Raw genomic sequence first — 18291 nt, 5'->3', positions numbered from 1 at the left:
GCAGCGGGTTGTCCCGTTCATCGCCCGCGACGTCGAGGAAATCCGCATTCTTGTTAGGTACGTAGAGCCCTGCGTCCCAGGCTTCTAATCATAAAAATTCCAGTGCGTGTGCGTGCGTGTGTCTGTCTGTCTGTCTATCGTCCTTTCGAATATGCAGTCGCATCGTCGCAACATTCATTCATGTATGACATCTGGCCATCTTCCTCCACATCCCATCTTCTTGCTTGGTTGGAATCTTACGAGAGAACAAGCAGAAAAGCAGTCAGTGGGGGCGATGAAATACTCATGTCATTACATTGAATTGGATCCGAGAATCTGTCTTGATTGATATCTTAGGCCTATCCATAGCAGCAATCGACAGACGACCAAGGGGCGCCTTTTTTCCCCTCAAAATGAACCACCAGTTCTTTTATCAAGCTCGATTTAAATGCTGTTCCTCTCTTTTAATCCCAGTAGTAGTACATCTCACAAAGACACATGTGGATGGCCTTTGAACTCCGTTCAGTCGACACCACCGCTCGAACCTTTCCGATTGTAGAACATGGACCCCGGGACATTCAAAATTCCATGGCGTCCCCTCCATTACTGGTTCCGTTTCTCAAAGATGCTTTCGATAGATTCAATCTCGATTGACTCTGGTCTGCCATCACCTCCTCGCTGTCGTCTTCACTCTCGTCCCCATCGATTTCAAAATCGAAATCGCCACGCTCAATGCGACTACACCTATCCAGTATCGCCTGATATTCTTTGCGCAAGTCTTCCAGAGTGATAATCACGCGCCGTCGCTTGCTCATCTTCATCATCTGTTCGTCATTTTGTACATTGATATCTTCTGCGCTCGGCTGGCTCCGATTCGCCGCCGTGCTATCCTCGGTTTCCGCAAGAATATACGCCTCGTCCGGTGCCATGCACGCCATAAGATTGATGAGAGCAAGCAAGACGTGTCTCAATGCTGTGGCCTTTGGATCATGTCGAGCCCGACCAGATTTGCGGATTAATTTCAGTCGGTCGTAAAGGACTGTAACAGCACCACGATAGTCGTGTTGGGAGATGCGTAGAGCGTGCATGACGCTGAGATAGTCGACTTTGCCATTGCCTGGAGCCAGGCTGGATGTCATCTGAGATTTTGCAAGGGATACAAGGTGTGACTCCATGTGTCGGGTAAACTGAGGATACATGGCCCAGGGGAGAGATCGAATGGTCCGTACTACGCCTTCGGGCCCGAAGACAGATCCACTTGAACTCAATATCGAGTTGATCAGGGATGTTACTGACGATCGCTGCAATGCTTCGTCAGGCAGCTGAACCACGGCGTTGTAGGCGCGACCGAACCTAGATAGCTTGAGCTCTGCGGTGATCAATCTGGACAAGACTTGGGTACGGAAATTTGGAGTCGGCTCCTGCCCGGCGTGCAGCGATTCTAACGTTAGATGAGCAAACCGAGCTGCTTCGTTGTAAGCTTTCGCAGACTCAAAAATTGTTGTGATATGATGCAAGTAGACGGGCAGGCCGTTGTTGAAACACTCGGCTTCTATCGCCGACAGGAGACCTGCTGAAAGGGCAACCAGGTTTCCAACCGCTTTCCCGCATGCTAGGCCATATGATGCTTTCTGAAAGTAATGTGCTGCCACATCGTGCTCGCCTTTCGCAGTAGCCAACCGTCCTTTCACGTAGCTTGACCAGGATGTCGAAGGCTGGTACTGTAAAAATTCTGTGGCAAGGTCGAGTTGGCCTTGAACAAGCAGATCGCATTGGAGGTAGACTGCACCTTCTTCTGGATCCAGTGTATCTTTTCCAGAAGCCCAGTCATCAATCTCCAACAACTGGTCTGTGATCAGATACATCAATGGTTTCTCAACCGCAGGCTGTGGTCGAACAGCTTTGCTTAATGTGTCCTCCATTATGGTAACCTGTCTCTTGTTGGCAGTCACGATATCAGAGCGTCGGCGGGAGGCATTTGGGTGTCCATCAGTGCCAAGAATCTCTAATGGTACCAAGCGTGAGTGCGATGCCAGCCACAGATTGCGGTTGCACAGCCGGAGAAGGGGTGCGATCTGTTCATGTAGTTCCGACGCGTCAAATATCGTCGATTTCGCCTCCTCTTGACTCAATTCGCCTTCCACAAAAACCGCCAGAGCAAGAAGATCCATGAGCACTTGTTTCTGGGAGGAGAAGAAGTCGAGCACACCAGCAGACAAGAGAAGATTCCCAAAAAGGGTATTTCTCAAGGCACTTTTCGCTCTCCTGCTCTTAAGCGCAAACAGCTCCAATACCCCAAGGAAAAGCTCGTTGTTCAGACCAGAGATGCCGCCCATCGGAGAGAGATCAGACTGGAGTCTTTCAAAGGTTTCGTTCGATATGGCATCACCAAATCCTGTACTATCATAAGTGTTCAACATTCGTGTCGGAGTCACATAATCAGCGCCAATCAATATGTCTTCTTCGATCGCATCCACAAGATCTTGAGCAAGATCGGAAGAAAGCGATTCCCTGAACGTCCGCGCCGCAGAGATGAGGATGGCCAGGTCAAGGAAGGGTTCTCCGTCGTCAGTGCTGACTTTCCGATGGGGCCATAATCGAGCAGTAGTGTCCTCAAGATCTTGTATGTCGCTGAGTGCGTTCTGCTGGAGTAGTTCAAACTTGCTGCACTCTCGAATAGCACAGCACTTGTCTGCCATGGTAATCCACACCATCTCGCTGAAAGCATCGTAGGCCAGGGCTAGTGGAGCATTGCGGTCGTCGTTGACATTTTCCACAATCCTGTAGAAATTGCGCCATTGTGTATCAGTGTCGATACAGAACCGGTCAAAGTCCATCTCTGAGTCACCATACTTCCGAAGTGAAATGTTGGCCGCTACAGTGGTACACATTCGCTGTCTTAGAGGAGCTTCCTTCTGCGAAGCGGTCAACTTTGTCGAAGTCGCATCCTCATATATCGATAACGCCGTGTCAAGGGCAGCCTCTGAGTAGCGACCGGGACGGAAGAAGAAATCCAACCACTTGGAAGACGGATCATGCTGGTCACCTCTGACAAACTCTGGAGGTACAGTCTTCGTGGACACTCTTGCGTTACATTTGACCCAGTTTGACTTCCATGAGCTCGCCAAGCTGCCCAATTCCAGTTGACAGTTGTAAAGCTGGTGGTAGTTGTGATTCCGCCAGAGCACCCAGAGCTGAGTAGACCTGCGATCGGTGCCAGGATCGAGCTTGAATCCGATCATGGACCAGACAGTGTTTCCCGACGGATCCGGGTCTGGGGCGCTTAGTCTTGTTCCTGGATATCTGTCGTCAACGATAAGGTTGTCTGTGAGGCTCCCCTTGATATCCCAGAATTTGAACTGCCCTCCCTCTTGGGGACTGTAAGTCAACACGGTGGGAAACTTCTGCGCTTCGTCTTCTCTGAACACTTGCAAGAGGGCATCTTCTACTGGGTTCAAATGGGTTCTGTCGTTGGGATCCCGTGTCATGCCCACCAGGTCTTTCGTAGCAACAATTCTCCCATTGTTGAGGTTCCAAATTCTCAACGTGTGGTTGAGGCACACTGTGAAGAGGAGATCACCATCTGCTGAAATGGCCATAGTCTGGGCTGTTCTTGAGTCCAGCTGGGTTGAACCAAACTCGATCGCATGATAACCCCGGCGACTGACGAGCCCTCGGATTGATGCGCCCCATGACCGGTCGTCGTAGTTATCCTGTTCCCAGCCGTCCTGTACAGACCGTCTCTTCAACCGCTGTAACCTTCCGCTAGCAAAGGATATTACCACAACCAAAGGAGTATGGGCATGTATGCGATAGACTGTATCGATGCCTAGGGCGGAGCTTTCGAGTGGCTGGCACCACTGAGTGAGGTTTTCGCTTTGCAGAACACGCGGGTCGCGGAAGGCACTCGTTGGCAGGCGCAGGTTGAAGATCTCGTTTTTGTCGGTGCAAACAAAGGCGCTGATCTCGTCGAGACTCTCTAGGTCTGCAAAGGCAACGCCTCGAGGGATGATCGGATCCTGGAACTCAAACCGGACGGTAAAGTAGGCCTCGTTGACATCGCTCTCGCTTCTTGCAAAATCCGCGCATTGCACGAGCAATACCCTTCCATTGTTTACCACCTTCCAGTAGAACGACCGCGGATATGTTTTTGACGCGCGGAAATATATCGAACCTTGCGAGGCTAGGATATGGGAGGCATAGGAGTGTTGATCTTTGCTCCAGACCCTGGTATTCTCAGAGCGGGTGGAAGCAGATTTGGGTTTTTCGAACGAGCCATTCTTTCTCGGAACTTGGAGGCGTATCACTGAGTCTGGGGTCGCCGAAGTCACCTGGAACGCTGTCTCGGTGTAGAGATTGAGCATGGCTGCAGCTGTTTGTCTGAGAGTCGCATCTGTTAAAGGAACATTGTTGTGGGGCACGAAAGAACGGAACGGCGTCCGGGTGCCAAGGTGTTCACGGTTTACATGGTCTACGCGTGCAGGTTACGCGCTGCTCACTCCTCTCCTGGACTAGTGTGATGCTGCCTTACGCTCTCGGCTCACCTTGAGCACGCTGATGCTCTTTTGAATCACTTCTCTTCAGAGCACGCGAGGGTGTCAGTGAGGCCGAACATTGTCACATTTCCTCGCATTCGGCTGAGGGACACTTTGCAAAGGAAGCACTTTGTGGGAGCATTACATTTGTAGTATTGCTCCGTAGTCAACTTCTCTCACGTTCATAACCATTGGTAATGGATATCGATCAGTTGTCGCGGAGACGCATGGACTCGTCCTGTACAGGGTCTGTTCGACACCCGTCTCGATACCACCCACTTATCAATGAAGCCCTGTGTGTTGTGACACCTTTCGTAGCGCGATTCGTGGCACCCTGATACCCAAAAAAATTATGGCAGAGAAGTCGAGAAGCCTTGGTTGCTGAAATCAGGGAGTTTAGTAGGAAAACCAAACGGAGCACTGACCAAAGACTGACTGAGACAGGCGTTGAGAAGAAGCCCACCAAAAAAAGAAATCCATTCCAGGGCAAAAAGAAAACTCCCCGACAGGGAATCGAACCCTGGTCTCCCGCGCTCGTTATCTTGTGATGACAAGCGGAAACTGTTTGAATGTTAGATGATGTTGCAATTGCTAGTTGCTCAGATGTGATTGACTTACTCATGACCACTAGACCATCGAGGAATCACTTGTTTGATTGTTGAGAACAAATGCGAAAGAAAATAATATATAGCTAAAAAACGTCTGTGGAGCTACGTACCCAAGACAAGCTGCATTTTCTGACCAAAAGACACCCCACAAATTCAAGCATATGCCCATCAGGTGTTAAACCTTGCAGATACTATAGAATGAATACGACTTTACTGACTCTCAGATTAATCCAAGGAATTCTCATTTGCTTCCTGCCCTGTTTCCTCGCACAATCTCCTCATGACTAGCCACGTGCGCTACAAAGCGAAGCTATGTACCGAGTACAGTGATCTTTTTACAACCAGCGAGCTTATCTAAGCGAATTCTCAATCAGCGCCTGGGTGGCACCATCTATCGAGTATCGCCTCTATGAGGATACATACTGGCTTACATAACTATCCATGCCATGAAAGGGGGCGTAAGATCTTCCTTGCCATTCCGGTCGGCCTCCATGACGGACCGGGGTTTGTGGAATCCCAAAATGAGGATAACGGAAAATATTAAGTTACTAAGTTTAAATACTCCATGCTCTCGTGCTCCACGACACACAGCAATTCATCTGGAATGCGGCAGATAATCACATTTTCCAACCTTCAAGTATATTGCTCCTACTTCGCGGATAGCCACAATTCCTTAAGCACGTCATTTCCTGATGGGTTGACTGTGTGGCTCGCTCCCAGCTTATCAATTCTCGGAGAGATCACACCGAAGCACTCCAGTACTGATCGGGGCATTGTACATACGAACAAACACTTTTGATTGCTACACAGTTCAGCAAAGCAATCGATGTTTGGTTGAAGGCCAAGACAGACCGCCGCGCAGATTTTAATACTCTCCTTGAATCATAGAGCGATTGGAAGAAGGTTGAATGCGTTCTGAATCCTCCTGTGGTCTTGTTCATTTCATTTCGTACATAGGTATAAACTCGGTAGATACGCCGAACTCCAGTAGTCATCCCGGAGTACAACCACATCTCAAATCACATCGTTAGTTTGGTCTTTCTAAATCCTCGTCCATCGTCTACCACCAGTCGCCTTGGTCTCTCATCGCTGCCGCGACCTTGGTAAATCCAGCGATGTTGCTGCCAGCCATTAAGCTGGGGAATTCGTCCTCCTTTGGTGTGACATATGTCTTGGCAGTCTGCAGGCCGTTCTCGAAGCAGTTCTTCATGATGGACTTGAGCTTCTCGTCCACCTCTTCCGCCGTCCACTTGATGCGTGCAGAGTTCTGGGCCATTTCGAGACCTGAGACCGCCACACCACCTGCATTGGCAGCCTTTCCGGGGGCATACCACACCCACTTCTCCTTTTTGAAGTTCCTCTGCGCCTCAAACGCGTCGATCGCAGCCTTTGTGCAGCCCATGTTGCTGCCTTCGGCCACAAATTTGCATCCGGCTGCGATGAGACCCTCAGCCTCCTCACCAGATACTTCGTTTTGCGTCGCCGAAGGAAGGGCCACATCGACTTGTCCCACGTGCAACCACGGTCGCGCACCGTCGATGTATTTGACCTTGCTGCTGAATGCGGAGGTCTCGGCGACCTCGGACAGCTGTTTCCGGTCGACCTTGAGTTTCGCAATGATTTCAATCATCTCTGGGTCGATGCCCTGTGGCGTGGTGGCGATGATGGCTCCTTTGCTGTCACTGAGGGAGACGACAGTCCCACCTAGCTCAATCACTTTCAGGGCAGCATATTGCGCCACATTGCCGGAGCCGGAGATGGCGACTCTTTTGCCTGCGAACGACTCGGTGCCACCAGAGGCATACTTGATCATGTGCTCAACATACTGGTTCGGTCAGTCCAACGCAACTCGCTAGGATGAAGGAGGTCTCACATAGACAACACCATAACCTGTGGCCTCTGGTCGGATGAGAGAGCCGCCCCAAGTGCCTGCAACTTGTCAGAAATTGTGTCTTGTCAGGAAGCTACATTGTAAACTTGCCTCCTTTTCCAGTCAGAACGCCTTCCCACGTCTTGGTCTGTTTCTTGTATTGCCCAAATAGCCAGCCGATTTCTCGTCCGGATACACCGATGTCGCCCGCTGTGCATATGGTCAGCCTACCGAATGCACCAAGTGGTCGCATTGGGCATACCAGGAACATCGATGTCGGCACCAATGTGCTTTCCAAGCTCGCTCATGAAAGACGCGCAGAACCTGCGGATCTCATTGTCTGATTTGCCCTTGGGATCGAAATCCGAGCCACCTTTCCCACCTCCCATGTTCAAACCCGTGAGGGCATTTTTGAAGATCTGCTCGAACCCCAAAAACTTCAGGACCGAAAGGTTCACGGTAGGATGAAATCGGAGGCCGCCTTTGTAGGGACCAAGTGCGGAGTTGAACTGTACACGGTATCCCCGGTTCACTTGGAGATCGCCCTTGTCGTCTTCCCACACAACTCGAAATTGTATTATGCGTTCAGGGATGGAGCAGACCTTGAGGGCTGTCTTGTACTCTGGGTTCTTCTCAAAGAGCGACGAATTCTCCAGGCTGGAAACGAGTTCATGGTACGCTTGCTCAAATTCAGGCTCGGAGGGAAGATTGGTCATGTTGTCACGTTGAGGGTTCAAACGGCAGAGACCAGCAAGCAAGTAGAGTGAAATGGGGATTTGAGGAAAAGCTTGGGTTGGAAGTAGAAGCAAGAGTGGAAGTGGGTGAAAGAAAAATGGCCACAATATAACGGCCAGCAGGGTGAGTCTACAGGAAGTTCCCGCTCAGCCTGATTTGAGCGTTTTCTGTAGTCTACAACTGCAGCTCATCACCTTGGCAGGAGAAAAAAAAAATCTCCAGCAGTACGTCAATTCGAAGGGTGACGACAAGGCCTTTGCACATCCATGTTGCAGGTGAAGCTAGTAGGACGATGATTCTGCCCTAGTTTATCTGAACCCTCAGGAGAGAGGTGAGTCTCGAACACGTCGTATCGACAAGCTGTTTGTCAAGTTGGTGTTGACAAAATTCGTAAATGAAAGTACGCGCATTCATTGGTTCGATAAGGGAGAGCTTGTTGATACTCGTTACTTTATAGAAGTGAAGTATGGTGGGGACTGGGGATGGAGACTCAAGGGAGTCAGGCACTCAGGACACCTCGAACGGCGGGGCCAACAGTGCGCCACCGGCGAGGAATCGGGGGTGGCACACAGTTCCGAGGCATGTCAGGGGTCTCCAAGCGTGACAGGTACAGGCTTTTGACCAGTAGCTCCGGGAGCAGGTGACTCTGGCGAATCTGCACCACCTGCAGAAGCAATAATGACGAACGACCTGCAGCTTTCAAGTTCTAATTACCAGGGCCCAAATCCTATCCACGCACCTTATCGAAGCCCCCCTCTTGCCCCTCCTCTTCCGCCTCTTGACTCTTTAAGCGGTTGAGTGCAGGGGCTGGGCGGCCTGTCCTACTTGATCCGATGTCGCTCGACATTGCTTGCTGGGGCTTTGCTGAGCTCCTCCCCCAAAGCTTCGTCAGATGCAGCAACCTTAACGTATCCACCTCCAGGCATCAGGGCCGTCAGAAGCAATACCCTTCGCTAAGAATGCCTGTGGCATCTGGAAGCAATGTTTCTCGTTCACGCTAGATACCTGCTTGTAAAGAATCCGCTGACGAAGAGGAAAAAAAATAAGTTACCCCTGTCCATGCTAAAGATTTTTTCTCCACGAAGCCGGGGTACCATTCGCGCTGGAGCACGTGAAGCAGAAAATTCTTTCTCGACTACCACCCATCTCTCGTTCTAAGAAACACAATACTTTGAGAGATACTTGGATGTCAAACCTCTCAGGGTCAGGTGGAACGATGCACCTGGTGGCACCAGAGTGGAGAGGTACAGAGGCAAAGACAAGAGGATGAACCCGGGTTCGGAGGGCTTCTCACCGCCCCGGGGCCTTGGGTGTCCCACCCTTGACTCATAGAAACTCCCTGCACCAAATACCAGGACGACAAAAAGCAATTGCTTTTGAGCCAGAGACTTTGCAGCCCAGTTTGCTGCTTGGCCGGGTGAAATGCCATTCGATTGACCCTGTGTGTATCTCGTTCTTTTTCCTTGGCCGGAGATATACCACTTCGCCGTATTCCAAAATGGCTAGAGAAACAGCCACCTTTTCCATAACGCCCGTCCGGCTTCCACGCGACTTGACAGATACCATCTCCCTCTTTTACGCCTATGCCGAGTCTTTGGGCTTCGACTTATCTTTCCAAAACTTTGACAACGAAATGACCGGAATGCCGGGAAAGTATTCCCCTCCGCAAGGAGAACTGCTCTTGGCTCGGAATGAGGCTGGGGTGGCAATCGGATGTGTTGGGCTGCGGCCTCTTCCCTCTGCTGGCCTGGGAGGCAAGGTCTGCGAGATGAAGCGCCTCTATGTCACGCCAGCAGGGCGAGGGACTGGGATCGGTAAAGCCCTGGCCTCCGATATTATCGCTATAGCTGAGAAGCTTGGATATGATGAAGTGAGGCTGGACACCCTGCCTAGCATGACCACCGCGTTGGGTATGTACCGCAACTTCGGTTTCGAGAATATTCCCGCGTACTATGAGACACCGCTGGAAGGGACTCATTTTCTCCGCCTGAAGCTCCCAAGGCAGGCGAAATGACGAACCCAAGCCGCGAATAGGGACGATTGATTGCACAGACATGACTTTGCCGGTCGTGACCCACCTCGACAGGCGAGTATCGTTGATGGTTCAGCACCAACCACGGTCCGGACGACATCGAATGCACTATCGCAATACATGAGGGTGTTGTTGTTCCCATTTCTTCACAGCATTGAGAGCAGCCGTGATTTTCAGACCAAGTCGGGCGTCGAGCTCGTACTTCTCCCATCCTTTCGCCTTTTCTAGGTGGTGTTTTGCTTCTTGAACCAGTTTTGCATCATGAGTAAGATCAACCGGAGGTGTCTCCTCCTTGGGATCTCGAATGAATGTGGCTCCATGTTGCTGAGTGTACGCTGTCCTCTGCATCCACAGATTGACTGCCATCTCATGATGTGCTGTTGGAGCCATCCAGTCGTCTTTATTCGAACCCCTGAACTCATGAGCACCTTGGGTCAACAATTTTCTTTTCAACAAGCTCTTTGATTCCTCATGTCGGCGGAGATTCCTGAAGATGACAGCCCTTAGGATGTCGAGGATCGCGTATTCATCGACATCTTCCTTGCTCCAGTTGGGTGTGTTTTCAGACCATTCAAGATTGTCCAAGGACTTCTGCAGCAGCGGCTCATCCATTTTCTTGAAACCATTCCACAGGAAGATCATCTCATCGAGTGGACTGACCCCGATAGCGTCGACGAAATCGCAGCTCCACCGAGATGCTCGCTCCTCCCATTTCGAGATCTTCCGTACCACGAAGATGTCGAATGGCAGCTGCCTACCCATCATCTTTTTCTTCCCGACCTTTGTTGGAGCTGTTTTAAACATTTCTTCGGCGAGCTTGGCATGCCTTTCCCTGTCACTGCTGGACAGCGTTTTGTCATGGCGGTAGAAGCAAAGGTGGGCGGCCCCGGCAATGTAGTAATACAAAGCGCGAGACCACGCGTTGAGGTCCACGCACGCCAATATAGAGTCCGCACACAATTGGTATCTGTGGGCGTGCATGGCGCTCAAACTCTTTTCAAACATGTGCAGCGCTTCGATCTGCTTCAGTTGACTCTTGCCGGGGTTCGCGAGAATGGTCAAGGCTTGGTCGAGGTTTCGTTTCGAGGCCTCTGTTCTTGCTTCCTCCACGACCCAAAGTTTGCTGTTGGGATACCTTCTCCGCATCTCGACCAGGAGTGTCTCCAGGCGTTTTGTGGGGTATGCCTCGACGTCGTCTGGTTTGGAGGGATCCGCGTCCGCAACGATATCGCAAAAGCTAACCAGCCCGTTGTACCAACCAAACAAAATTAAACTCGCCATTCCGCCATTTATGTTTGGAAATTTACTAGCCTGCCACAGCATTCGGATGCCTCGTTCTCGATCCCCGCGGAAACCGACGATATAGAGGAGTTTGCTGAACGCTGGCGGAATGATGGAGATGAGAAGCGCCAATAAGCCTGACATGAGATTGGTACCCGAGTGGATGAAGACGTCTAGGGAGTTGCTGAATACCTCTGACTCAGGCCCCTCTGTGAGCAAGCCTAGTGTCACTGTTGTAGATCGGCTCAGCGCTTCTTCTGGAAGGTGTTCATTTATTTTCTCAATTTCCAGTTCCAGTTCCGTGGCGTGGTCCGATTCCACGTCTACCTCCATGTTGCCGATGTACTTGTCTGTGACTGCGTTGGTCTCATCTGCTTCGTGGAATTCGTCATCGGAAACACTGTCTGGCGTCGCATCAACGGGTTCGGCATTCCTCAGAGCAGATGGTTGAGCAGGTTGGACATGGTGATGAGGATGGGGTTCTGAGGTCAATGGGGTCGACTTCCCAGAGATGGGCAAGGGCAAACTTTCGGTCGACTGGTCTCTTGAGACTGTTAGATTGCTGTTCGGCCGATTGCGGTTGAAGTTGATTTCCATTTGCACAAGGCTGTCAAGGGTAATATATGCTTTGCGGAGTTTATAGAACCCTCGCAGAGACTCGGTCAGACTTTCATTGAGCACACCAACCACAGCAGACATGATCTGGGCCTCTGCCTGGCACAATGCAAACTCTGAACCTCTCTCATAGATGGTGGATTGGAAAGCGCGCGAGTCGTGCTGGGCCCTTGCGTGGCTGGTTGAAGCACTGGATTCCGCCTCATAGAGGGTTTCCGAGGCTTCCTTCATGAATTCTTGCTCGAATCCCAAGGCAGCCTTCATAAAGGCCAGTGTGCCTTTGGCAAGTTTGTGGAACGAAGAGTTGCCGTCGGCGAGGCCTGCTTCAGCGCCCTCGATGTCGTCGTCCATGACTCGGTCTACGGCTCGCATGGCCGTCTCTAGATTTTGAGACTCCTCGAGCGAGTCGAGGCTGTGTGTTGAAGCATTGAGCCCGCCACGGCCGCGATCGAACCATCGTCCGACTCTGTGCATGTTGAATGTAGCAAGGGCTGAAACAGCGGGAAGGGAGGAGACTGTTGCAAGCCTCAGTCTGGCCCAGCCAACAAAGCTCCAAGAAACACAAGGCAATCTAAAACAGGGCGATATCTTAACACATCATACTGAAGTTATGAATGATTTCAAAGTAACCGTTGACCCAAATATTTCTGTAGACGTGAATCTGTCAAGAGAAGTGAGGACAACTAGAGATAAAGGAACATCCAAGGAAGTTCCAGCCCGCGAACAAGAGGCGAGCTTATTTCTGTTCCGGCCCCAGCGTGCTGGTGAAGACGCCCAATGGCATGTACTTTGTAAACGTGTGGTGTAAATTGAGCCGTTTGCCCTCCAAAGGATCAATGATGACGAACATCAGGCAGCATCTGTGGAGTTATTGTGTTATGCCCGTGCTGCGGCATCGCATGCCATGCTACATTTGTGCCTCTTTTGTGCGTATTGGAGGCTTGTTTTTGTCACTAGCGTCCTGTCTATCCGAGCCCACAACGGGTGTCTAAACTAGCTAATCACAGGCGTGACTGGCTAAACTGGCATTTGAAGTAGCTTGGAGGCTGAGAGGCCAGTCTCAAACACCCACCATCTTGCCACGGCCCACAAGCACCTCACGGATTCCCTCATTCGTTACAAACCCGAATAACCACCCACGCCGCACCTCACACACGGCCGAACTTGCTGAACAAAAGAGCAACATCCAGTCCAACAAAGGGGAATCCTTGCCTGCATTTTGATCCTTTGCTGTTCGCTACTAGACCACGTTACTTATTCCGTCCGCTGCCTGCGTTCACCCACACACCACAATGTCGTCGTCTGGCTCTAACCCACCAACGACCAAAATGCAACCTACGCAGAAGACCGAAGTTGATCCAGCCCAAGCATCCAAGACAGCCGCGAATCCGCCCCCGGCCATGCTCGAGGAAGACGATGAGTTTGAAGATTTTCCAGTCGAAGGTATGGAAGCGCAGACAAACAAGGCACAATAGAAGGGGATTATGTTGACATCATTTCGAACAGACTGGTCACAAGAAGACGCAGAAGTACCTGGTGGAACTACACATCTATGGGAAGAGAGCTGGGATGACGATGATGAGAACGAAGATTTCAGCAAGCAGTTGAAGTACGTTCCAGACAATGTCCGACAATTTCCACTGTAACATCCCCGAGGCTGACCCTTTTCCACACAGAGAGGAGTTGAAGAAAGTCGAATCGAGCAAATAGAGCACGTTATGCGAGAGCAGCGCATTGCATGGCGTTCTGGTATCATGGACTCAAGGCATCAATGGTTAAAGATACGGCATGCTTCCTTCTAGCAGTTCGTGGGTGGAGAAAACTATCATACAACAATGGACTGTCGTGTTTTTATTTGCCCCTCAGAGGTTTGGTCTCGCAGTTTCGCTTGCTTCGATACCCATCAATCGTGCGCCTGTCGGTCGTGGAGCATGTAGACTACTTACTCGACAGGGCAACCACACCTGGTAGAGCTTTGCCCTCCAGCAATTCCAAGCTCGCACCACCGCCGGTTGACACGTGGCTCAGTTTGTCCTCCACTCCATACTTCGCGGCGACAGTTGCTGTGTCACCTCCACCAATGATGACAATTTTCCCGGCCTGGGCTGCACTCACGCAAGCATCCAAGGTCTGTTTAGTGCCGTTGGCGAACTTTTCGAACTCAAAAACTCCCGGGGGTCCATTCCACAGGATCGTCTGGGCCTCATCGATGGCTTCCTTATACAATTCGATGCTCTTTTCGCCACAGTCAAGACCCATCCATCCATCTGGGATGCCTTCAGCGTCTGTCGCGGTGCCGGTGTTTGCATCCTTATCGAATTTGTCGGCCGTGATGTAGTCGCAAGGCAAGACGATCTTGACGTTGTTCTTTTTGGCCTTTTCCACCAGCTCGGCGCATTTTTCACTTCCGGCTTGATCGAATAAGCTGTTACCGATCTTGACGCCCTCCAGGGTCTTCTTGAACGTGAAAGCCATACCGCCGCAAATGATCAGGATGTTGACCTTGCCAAGCAAATTGTCGATCAACTGGATCTTGTCTGAGACCTTTGCACCACCGAGTATGGCAAGGAACGGCCGCTTGGGTTTCTCGAGAGCTTGAGCAAAATAGTCGAGTTCTTTCTTCATCAAAAAGCCAGATGCTTTGTCAGGTAGCTCTACTCCGACCATTGAGCTGTGAGCTCGGTGAGCAGTGCCGAAGGCGTCGTTGATATACACATCACCCAACGCTGTCAGACCCTTCCGGAACTTGGCAACATCGTCCTTGTCGGCTTTAACTTTGTTGCCATCCTTGTCTTTAGCACTCCCTTCTTCCTCGATGTGGAAACGCAGGTTCTCGAGCAAAATAACTTGGCCGCCGCTGGCTTTGTTGACAACCTCCTCAACCTCAGGACCAACGCAGTCGTCGGTGAATATGACGCTCTTGCCCAAAAGCTTCTCGAGCTCGGGGACGACAGGCTTCAGACTATATTTGGGATTCTTCTTGCCGTCCGGACGACCGAGGTGGGACATGAGGATGACGGCTTTGGCTCCATGTTCAATGGCGTATTTGATGGTAGGTAGAGCACCGACTATTCTCTGATTGTTGGTGACCTTTCTATCGGCATCAAGCGGGACATTGAAGTCGACCTAAACACAATCAGTGCAAACACGACGCTCATGGGAACTAAACATACTCGGATCAAAACGCGCTTATCCTTAAGGTCGATGTCAGTGATGGCGAGCTTGTTGGAGAGAGACATTTTGGACTTGGGCCGGGATAAAAATGCAACAGAAGGAAGCGTGGCTCAATGTGAAAATAGAAGAGATAGAGAGCGAGAAGAAAATCTTTATTGAGCTACGGGCTCTGAACAGAAAACTGAAGCACTTGTGAACTTATTGGGAATTGTCGGAGGGGTCAACTCGGGTTGGGCTCAATACAACGGAACTGGTGGGGTGATGGAAAAAACACGGGCGCTTTGGGGTATGGGCAACCGACGTCACGGGCTGCTCACAGGCTGCTCAATCCTCAGCCAGGGGTGGTGTTAGCAAGCAGCCTCTCAGCCATTTATCGCTCGCTTGTTTAAGGCCCTGCATGTGGTTTGCAGCATTTGCTATTTTCGCCGAGAAGTGGCACCATGTGAATGATTTGAATCACTATCTCCCAGAGATCAGATGAATTCTGGCTGGTAGGTTAACGTGCAGGTCTGTCATGGCGGGAGGACTCGTGCTGTTGTCTTCGCCACTACCCGCCAGCTTGATATATACGCAGAGCAGGTACTCTTGTCCAAGTAGATGGGAAACACATCTGCGACTGCAATGAAAACCACTTTCTACTACTGCCTTCTATCCAATCCCAGGTGTGAATCAAATCGGCTTTCATGGAATTTGGGTTCGGCGCTGAAGGGTGGGTGAGATGGTCATGCGGACCTCCGACACTCCGTCAAACAGGCTCTCGGCGTGTCGAGGCTCTCAGGCTTTCTAGGCATCGCTTGCCATGCCTGCCGCCACCTCCTGGTGAGCCTCTCCTGCAGGTCTGGCCCGAGGCCTCACTAGCCCCTTGCTGCGCACCTGTCAACCACCAACCTCATCTTTTCGTTTACTTGCACACAGAGACACGATACATCCACGACCTTTGATGGGCAATAGCCAGAGCCTGATTTCCAGTAGTACAAGACATCCTCTCCTTAAAGTTGGCTGCGCTCTTCCGACACCATCGCATCGAATTCAACGCCTGGTACTTGGTCCACTGCAGCCTGCGCCCCAATTTAAAGACGCTGTCGTCACAGACGTCCCTCATTTCCCTTCGTTGACCTCATCTTTCCACAATATCCAAGACTCCCCTTCTGTTCGATCTCTCACCTCATTAACTTCCCTCTCTCCACCATGCTGGACATCTCGAGACGAAAGTCGTTGGCGTGGTTGAACAGTACTTATATCTATGGCCGAATCGTACGCCAACCTCTTTTTGATTCTGCACTTGACAGTTCTGTTTCTCTCTTGGTAAAGCTGACTTGCTATCTTCTAAACAGCCATTATTACACACCATTCTTTTCCTCGTCGAGTTAGCAATGGCCGCCCGACTCGTCGCCAAATTTAACTCCTACTATGCTCAGAAGCCTGTCCTAACCACAATGATCACGAACGCGGTATGTGGATGAACCTGCAACAGTTGGATGATAGCTGAAGGTCAAACAGATTCTTGGAGGCATTGCAGACACGGTGGCTCAATCAATAACCGCAGTTCGAACAAGGCAAGCCATGTTGCCGACCACGACCGATTCGAGATACCTGATCTCCTCCGGTGTCGAACTCGAAGATTTGAACGAAAAGCCTGCAAGGCTATCGCCTGGTCTTCCCCCTCGAAGCAATGGGCCTCAGTCTTTCGATTTCGAACGCCTGACTCGATTCATGTCATACGGATTCTTGATGGCCCCAATCCAATTTCTGTGGTTTGGTCGACTGACCAAGTGGTTTCCTATCACCCCCAAAAGTGGCACACTTCCGGCACTGAAGAGAGTTGCTATGGACCAGTTGATATTTGCACCTTTCGGTCTTTGCTGCTTCTTCACTTTCATGACGGTGGCAGAAGGAGGTGGAAGGAAAGAGGTTATGACCAAGTTCAAGGACATCTATCTACCCACGCTAAGGGCGAACTATATCCTCTGGCCTGCCGTACAGATCCTCAACTTCCGCGTCATGCCCCTGCAATTCCAGATCCCCTTTGTGAGCACTGTGGGGATCGCCTGGACCGCCTACCTCAGTTTGACGAATTCAAGTGAGGACGAAGCACAAGCTCTCCAATGAAATTATCATGCCGTACACCTTCTGTCAGCAATGAGATACCCAATGATCAGCATCAATGGCGTTTTGAGGTGGTATGGTGATTCATAAATTGTACATGGTTCGAGCGCACGCCCACGGAATACCAACATATCCTCGTCGGCGCTTCTCGGTCTCCGTTTTGTCAGTGAGAAGTCGTCCTCTTTTTCGCTTGGGTCAGCGAACTTGCAGTGTCCCGCGTGTTTCTCGGTCACGATCGCGAGACTGCATACTCAACGACTACCAGCTTCAGGGTGCAAGAAATCAATTATGCGACCTCATCAGCTGCCTGTACTCTTGTGGCACGTTTGTCTTCGCGGCGTCCAACGTCGATATTGATATCGGCGCCAGAGGACGCCTTGACGTCTTATCCAACAATGGCACTACGTTCTATCTTCCCTTCCATGTGAGCTTCATGACTGATGAAGATCAGTTGCCCAAAGTTTTTGGCTGCTTTCATTGGTATTTTCTCTCGTGATAAGACCTGCGTCCTTGGGGGTTAGCTCGGACTGCAAGAATGCAGCACCCCTGCTACTGCCCGCCGTTGTTGCTGCCCCGATCCAATTCAGAAGACAACCACCTTCGTCACGGATAACTCTCTAGCTTCTATGGCCTCAAGTGTGTATCCTTCTATTTTCAACCTGGCACATGTATCAGATAACTTTGCACAGTAAGTTATCGTTGTTTCCCTCCTTCCTACATTTCCTTCCATCAGCAAAGAGTTGTGCTGCGTTTCCAACCAAACCACCGATCCCTAATTTTCATACCCAGCCTCGCTACCCGTGCTCTTGTACGCAACACTTCACTTCGGTCCCAAGACAGTTTTCGGTGCTGCTGGGCGCACGAGAGAGTGTCAGACACTAAACCGAATGAACCTTTCAGAGAAGTTCAGAATCGGGTAGTGGAGACATGTTGTTGGGCAAGGCTGAGGGACGAGGCTGCCAGTCTTGTGTGAGGACCTGCCTCACTGCCATCCCGTTTGGGACCGGCTTGGCCTCGCCGCCAAACCTCCTCTCTCTTCGCCCACAGCTGTCTCTTTCCCAAGGTCCTGAGCTCCTATGCCTTGTCCGGCTTGGCCTCGCCGCCAAACCTCCTCTCTCTTCGCCCACAGCTGTCTCTTTCCCAAGGTCCTGAGCTCCTATGCCTTGTCCGGCCTGTGTTACACGCTGAACGATCGGATGCGCGTTGACAGAGCGGTATGTCCTCTGGTAGCCTCTGGTCATGAGGAAGCTCGACCAGCTGTTTCGAAAGTCAACCGCTCACGCTGCCATATGCCAAAACTGCGCTCATCCGCAGGTTGGCACTCGTGCTAAACAAATCGAGCCAAAGATTATCGCA

General features: G+C 51.0%; 6 protein-coding genes across 6 annotated transcripts; 2 read left to right on the top strand and 4 right to left on the bottom strand.

Moving 5' to 3' along the window:
- Positions 1–557: 557 nt before the first annotated feature.
- AYO21_09956 (hypothetical protein) lies at positions 558–4343 on the bottom strand (the record flags this gene model as incomplete). The annotated part of the gene is made up of 1 exon (XM_022659882.1): positions 558–4343. The coding sequence occupies one exon, from the start codon at positions 4341–4343 to the stop codon at positions 558–560; it is 3786 nt and encodes a 1261-aa protein (XP_022507825.1).
- A 1839-nt stretch (positions 4344–6182) lies between these two features.
- On the bottom strand, positions 6183–7708 carry AYO21_09955 (NADP-specific glutamate dehydrogenase; the record flags this gene model as incomplete). The annotated part of the gene is made up of 3 exons (XM_022659881.1): positions 6183–6947; positions 6996–7051; positions 7255–7708. 3 exons carry the CDS (start codon positions 7706–7708, stop codon positions 6183–6185), a joined length of 1275 nt encoding a protein of 424 aa, XP_022507824.1.
- A 1517-nt stretch (positions 7709–9225) lies between these two features.
- Positions 9226–9741, top strand: AYO21_09954 (hypothetical protein; the record flags this gene model as incomplete). Its single annotated transcript, XM_022659880.1, has 1 exon — positions 9226–9741. One exon carries the CDS (start codon positions 9226–9228, stop codon positions 9739–9741), a length of 516 nt encoding a protein of 171 aa, XP_022507823.1.
- Positions 9742–9867: 126 nt separating this feature from the next.
- AYO21_09953 (hypothetical protein) lies at positions 9868–12129 on the bottom strand (the record flags this gene model as incomplete). Its single annotated transcript, XM_022659879.1, has 1 exon — positions 9868–12129. One exon carries the CDS (start codon positions 12127–12129, stop codon positions 9868–9870), a length of 2262 nt encoding a protein of 753 aa, XP_022507822.1.
- A 1464-nt stretch (positions 12130–13593) lies between these two features.
- On the bottom strand, positions 13594–14894 carry AYO21_09952 (phosphoglycerate kinase; the record flags this gene model as incomplete). Its single annotated transcript, XM_022659878.1, has 2 exons — positions 13594–14781; positions 14829–14894. The coding sequence occupies 2 exons, from the start codon at positions 14892–14894 to the stop codon at positions 13594–13596; spliced, it is 1254 nt and encodes a 417-aa protein (XP_022507821.1).
- A 1308-nt stretch (positions 14895–16202) lies between these two features.
- Positions 16203–16938, top strand: AYO21_09951 (hypothetical protein; the record flags this gene model as incomplete). Its single annotated transcript, XM_022659877.1, has 2 exons — positions 16203–16280; positions 16330–16938. The coding sequence occupies 2 exons, from the start codon at positions 16203–16205 to the stop codon at positions 16936–16938; spliced, it is 687 nt and encodes a 228-aa protein (XP_022507820.1).
- Positions 16939–18291: the final 1353 nt, after the last annotated feature.

Source organism: Fonsecaea monophora, assembly GCF_001642475.1.
Source record: "Fonsecaea monophora strain CBS 269.37 chromosome Unknown Scaff106, whole genome shotgun sequence".
Taxonomy (NCBI): domain Eukaryota; kingdom Fungi; phylum Ascomycota; class Eurotiomycetes; order Chaetothyriales; family Herpotrichiellaceae; genus Fonsecaea; species Fonsecaea monophora.
This window is presented reverse-complemented; position numbering and strand designations above follow the sequence as displayed.